Source organism: Sarcophilus harrisii, chromosome 3, assembly GCF_902635505.1.
Source record: "Sarcophilus harrisii chromosome 3, mSarHar1.11, whole genome shotgun sequence".
NCBI classification, from domain to species: Eukaryota; Metazoa; Chordata; class Mammalia; order Dasyuromorphia; family Dasyuridae; genus Sarcophilus; species Sarcophilus harrisii.
Window position 1 is genome coordinate 602,617,298 of NC_045428.1, and position 6,060 is coordinate 602,623,357.

The following is a 6,060-nucleotide window of genomic DNA, read 5'->3' on the forward strand; positions in this document are numbered from 1 at the left end:
AAGAAAGGATAAGAAAGAGTAGAAGGACAGAATAAAGTAAGGATCCTTAGGGAAGGGAGATAATATCAAAACAAAGGAGAGAATAAAAGAAATGAATCAGAGTCAGCAGGGCTAAAAATTAAAAGATACATACAAACATAATAATAATGATCAGAAATATAATTTATTAGGAAAAACTGGGGTAGTACTCATTGATGTGAGACAAAGTTAAACTTAAAATAGATTCACTTAAAAGAAAAAATTAGGGAAAGTACAGTATTCCAATACTGTTTTAGTCTCTTTAAAACAACTAGATAATATAAAGTTGGAATATTATTATAGTGTAGGAAATAAGGGTTAGTAGATTTAGAAAAATATGTCAAGAATTGGAACTAAGAAGGACGATGATAAATCTGACCATCAGAGAAACAGAGGAAATACAAGTGTCGTACAAGCTTACATAGCTGCATGTAAATGTATATGTGTTTAGTTGTTTATGATTATTGATATCTATGTATATATATATATATATATGTACATGTATATGCACATATATTGTTGTATATATACATGTATGTGTGTATATGTATATACTACTTGGGGCAGGTAGGGGGAAGGAGAAAAAAGAATGCACACTTCTGAATAGTAGTTCATATACTATTTATATACTATTTATCTCATATATTTTCTTGAAGTAGAAATTCATTGCTTTATATTTTGAAGTTTCTCATGTTTTGCTTGACACATGAGATAATTTTTTTTGTTTTCTATTTTCTATTTGTTTTAAAATTTTAAAAAGATGTAAAAAAGAAAAAAAAATGTATGTAAGAGCTCATAATGTTACATCACAAAAATTTTATCTCTTAATGGGATTTTTCATTTATGAATTAATTGGGTTCAACAACATTGGGAAAGAACTGTACTTTATGCTTTATTCCTTAACAAACACTTTCTCCTCATTATTATCCTTGCTGCCTCTTTTATCTGTTTATTCCTTAGACTGTATATAATGGGGTTCAGAAAGGGAGGTATTATAGAATAGAATATTGAAAGGATTATATCTTTAATGGACCCAGAATCTGAAGGTGATTGTAGGTACACGTAATAGCCTGAAATAAGGAACAGAGAAACCACAATGATATGAGGGATACAGGTAGAGAAGGCTTTCCTTTGATCTTCTTTGACTGGAAATCTGAGCACTGTGGAAAATATGCGAATATAAGATGCAGTAATGAAGGCAAAGCAGGCAACCCCAATCACCAGAGCAGAAGCAAATAAGGATAATGTGTGGCTGAATGTTTCTGAGCAAGAGATCTTGAGAAGAGAGGGGATATCACAGAAGAATTGATTGATCACATTAGATTGACAGAAAGACAATCGAAATGTGTAACCAGTATGGAAACTTGCATACAAAAGGCCAGTGAACAAGCAGGTTAAGGTCATCTGTATACAGACACGAGGATTCATGATCACAGGGTAGTGGAGTGGTTGGCAGATAGCAACATAGCGATCACGGGCCATGATAGTGAGCAAAGTAAACTCAACAAAGGCCATGAAAGTCACCAAGAATATCTGAGCTGCACAACCTCTAATTGAAATAATCCTGTTGTTTACCAGAGCATTAATGGATGCGGGGGGAACAGTTACTGATATGAAGCAGGCATCCACAATGGACAGATTCCTAATGAAAAAGTACATGGGGGTGTGGAGTCTCCTGTCAATGGTGGTGATGATGACAATGAGGAGATTCCCTATCAGGCCTGCTAAGTAAGTGAGAAAGAAAAGCAAAGAATATAAGATCTGTAGCTCTCTGGTGTCAGAAAACTCCATAAGGAGAAATTCAGTCATGGAGGTGGTCAAATTAGACATTTTCAGACTCCAGTATATGACCTAAGGTGACAAAAAGAAATTAAATAATCCATCAATCATCAATTATTAATGACATACTCTGTTTTTGTCATTACTGCATAAGACATGGCCCCTGTTGTGTATGACTATGTGACTGTGGGCAAGTCAAGTTAGCTTTCAAGGAAAAACTCTCTAAGAGTGATATACAAAAAGTGTATACCTGCACTGATAAAGAACATTTCTGCAACATAATATTATCTATTTAAAATCTGGACACTTAAGAAGGCAAAATAATGTTGACTTCCTTTATCTTTTCTATAATGTGTTGATTATCTTTGAATGAATGTATCAGTACAAACAATCTAACCTAAGCCAGAAGCCACCAATGAAAATGATCTTTTATTTGTAAAGTCCTTTCAGATGTGGTCTTACCCTATCCTATTCTGTCTTTTCCCATGGTTATCTCATTTTTATTAATAGCCATAAACAACATAGAAAAGAAAGTCAGAATTGTTTTTTAAAGAATATTTTAAACCACATTGTCGGCTTTTACTGACAGTGGGAACAAGGACTATAATTTTTCTTTCTCTAACTTCCCTCTAAATACTCTCCCATTGACTGAAAGAAGAAATTGGGAGATTGACATAGGCTGGATAGCTATTTCATCTATCCAGGGGCTGCAAGATCAACAAAGTCTGCTTACTTGACCTGCTTCTCTGAATAATCCCACTTCTCTAATTTTCACCATACCTGGTCACTGGTTCTCCTGATATTATCACTCTAATATTCCATTCATAGCCATGAAACAACAAAATGAATGAGCTATGAGCCAGATCTATCCTTGTCTAATATAAATAATATCCAAAGGAGCATACTGTACTGACACTCTTCTTCTTCTTCTTCTTCTTCTTTTTTAAATTTAATAGCCTTTTATTTACAGGTTATATACATGGGTAACTTTACAGCGTTAACAATTGCCAAACCTCTTGTTCCAATTTTTCAGCTCTTACCCCCCCCCCTCCCCCAGATGGCAGGATGACCAGTAGATGTTAAATATATTAAAATATAAATTAGATACACAATAAGTATACATGACCAAACTGTTATTTTGCTGTACAAAAAGAATCAGACTCTGAAATATTGTACGATTAGCTTGTGAAGGAAATCAAAAATGCAGGTGGGCATAAATATAGGGATTGGGAGTTCAATGTAATGGTTTTTAGTCATCACCCAGAGTTCTTTCTCTGGGCATAGCTGGTTCAGTTCATTACTGCTCCATTGGAAATGATTTGGTTGATCTCCTTGCTGAGGATGGCCAGGTCCACCAGAACTGGACTGACACTCTTCTTAAACCCTCTACTTCTCTTTCAAGTTTAAAGATCCAGGACTAGGAATAATTAGTAAGCAGATATTTCTTGGCACTAATTCTTCATGATAATATTTTTAGAGAAGTAGAAATTAAGTCCTGATATAGGAGCTATTTTTTTTAGTTATGTTTAATACATACATAAATCTGTACATATAAATGGATTACATATATATGCAAGCATATATATGTATATAAATTGTTTTTATTTTAAGTTCTAAATTCTATTTCATTTTACTCTTCCAAGTCTATTAAAATAAAATGTAAAATAAAATTGAAATAATACACACACACACACACATATATACACACACACACACACACAAAAAGAGAGACAGACATATAGTCATTTAAATGACTTAGCTATGAAGGAAGGAAGGAAGGAAGGAAGGAAGAAGGATAATTGTAATCCTTACAAAGTGTTAAGTCATTAGAAATGATAGAGACAATAATTATCTGATTTAGCATGGTTCAGTATGATTGATCTGATCCTACAAGGAGATGTTATGGTCCAGAATTTGAAACAAGGTAGTAAATGGAATTGAGGAGACAATGTTTAAATCTAGTTTAGAATTGATTTATTCCTACAAAAAATAATGGTTTCCTGGTGATATAATGATTTGTGTGTACTCAGTGTACAGCATATAAGCAAGAAGCTCTCAGGGCCAGACCCAGAAGCCTAGACAGAAGCCCACACAGAAGCCCACTCTCGGAGGTAGAGACAGATTCATTCCATATTCCACCTTTGTGCTGGCTGGAGACATTCAGAAGGAGCTAGGGACTGAAGCTCAAGACTTTGAAGGACACAATAAAGGACAGGATTTTAACTCCTGGCTGCATTTGAAGTGATTATTTACTTTGAACTGAAACTAAGGCTGCCTCCAAAGAACCTCCCCAAGAAACCTGCTCCCAGAGAACACCATTTTATATTATATTATATTATAAAAAATTATATTACATTATAATTTATATTATATTATATTATAATATATTATAAAAAAGAAGAGAACACAGGTAATAATGGAGAAACTGAGGCAAGACAGAAATTAGTTTTTGAATTTGGACCATTGATTGTACAGGACTTATGTAAAAAAGATGTTTGACTTCTAGCTGGCTGAATGGAACTCTTGTCTCAAAGTATCCAGCAATCAGCAATTAACTCCAGAGACTTTTGTAGGGCTCCAAACATCAGGGAAACAAAGGCAAGGGGGCAGAACACTGGGTGAGTGGAAATTCCAGGAAAGGATGATAACTTAATCCTGACAGATTGGGGGTCAAAATAAGGAGATCAAGCAGGAGACAGAAGTCTGAGACAGGAGATACCCAAGTATTTGATATACACCATCTGAAGTTTTATGACTTTTTGGAATATGAGAATGGCCAGAGCTTTGAGGTCCTAATTCTCTCAGTTCCAATGGGGCAAGGAAAAGCAGTGGTCACAATATTTTATCCAGGGAATTGTAATGGGCTGAAGCTTGAGTTGATGCACTGAGGTCCCAAGCAAATGAGGCTAAATAGTAATTGGACCATACCCTATTAATATATATGTGCTTGGAGAAAGAATGGCCCCTACCCACTCTTTGTGCAAGTCCTGATGTGTTGTATAGGAAATGATGATTTTGGTGGGTAGAAGCAGAGGGGTGGAGAGAGGAGCGGAAAGAGATGGCTGGCTGGCTTCTTGTTGCAGCTACTCACATTGCTATCCCAATCCCCCTTCACCTCTGCTGGCTGGGTCCTGTCACAGCTGCCCATAATGCTATCACAATGCCCCTTCACCTCAAAAAGAACAAAGACTGAAGATTTTCCCTTAACGTGAATTTCTGACTCTGGCTGATTTTAAAATATGCAGTCATCACAGGGAATAGCATAATAATTCAGGGAAACTGAGGAATTATAATTCAGGGAAACTGAGGCAGAGAAACAGATATTACAATTCAGAGAAACTGAGGCATTTCAGAAGAAAAAAGGAAGGAAGCAGGGAAGGAAGAAGGACGAAAAGAAGAAAGACTGAAAGACCAAGATAGGAAAGGAGTAAGGAAGGAAAAAGGAAGAGAAGGAAGGAAGAAAAAGAGAGAAAAGAAGAAAGAAAAGAAGGAAAAAAGGCAGGCAATAAGGGGGAGTAACTAGAGGAAGGATGAAAAAAGGAAAGAAGTAAAAAATTAAATAAAAATTAAAAGAAAGAAAAGAAAGGAAAGGAAAATTCTGTACCTGGATCTCTCACCTTTTTGTCTGTAGGTAGATATTTCATATTTCATCACAAGGCCTTTGGAAATGTAATTTGCCATTGTATTGATTAGAATTACCGTTTTCAGAGCTGATTATTTTTACAGTATTGGTACTATATAAGTTATTTCTTGTTTCTGCTTGCCTCACTTTGCATCATTTAACAAAAATCTTCCTAAGTTCTTCTGAAATTAACCTCTTCATTTCATTTTTTGCTGAGTGAATTGTTTAACCATTCCCTAATTGAAGCTTATATCCACACTTTCCAATTGCTTGCTCCCCCAAAAAGAGTTTCTATAAATATATTTATGCATATGGGTTCTTCCTTTACTTCGTTAATCTTTTTTAGAATAATGGCATCACTGTGTCAAAAGGCATTATTCACAATTCCATTGGTTCTTGTATATTCCAGATTGCTTTCATAATGTCTAAATCAGTTCAGAGCTCCACAAGCAGATTTTAAAAATTTGTTTCATGATTGAATGTTCATGAGGGTGATATTAAGGGAAATATTAATCAATCAATGTGATATAAAAAGGAAAGAGGCGTCAATTAAATGTAAAATGATACATGAAAAACCTCAGGTAAAATTTTTCAAGGATTATAACATCAAAGTACCATAACATAGAAACAGAATTTCTTTA

General features: G+C 34.8%; 1 protein-coding gene across 1 annotated transcript; it reads right to left on the bottom strand.

Annotated features, from left to right (window-relative positions):
* Nucleotides 1-903: 903 nt before the first annotated feature.
* Nucleotides 904-5,441, bottom strand: LOC100926560 (olfactory receptor 14C36-like). The gene is made up of 2 exons (XM_031957304.1): nucleotides 5,415-5,441; nucleotides 904-1,869 (listed from the first exon to the last, which is right to left on the bottom strand). The coding sequence occupies exons 1-2, from the start codon at nucleotides 5,439-5,441 to the stop codon at nucleotides 904-906; spliced, it is 993 nt and encodes a 330-aa protein (XP_031813164.1).
* Nucleotides 5,442-6,060: the final 619 nt, after the last annotated feature.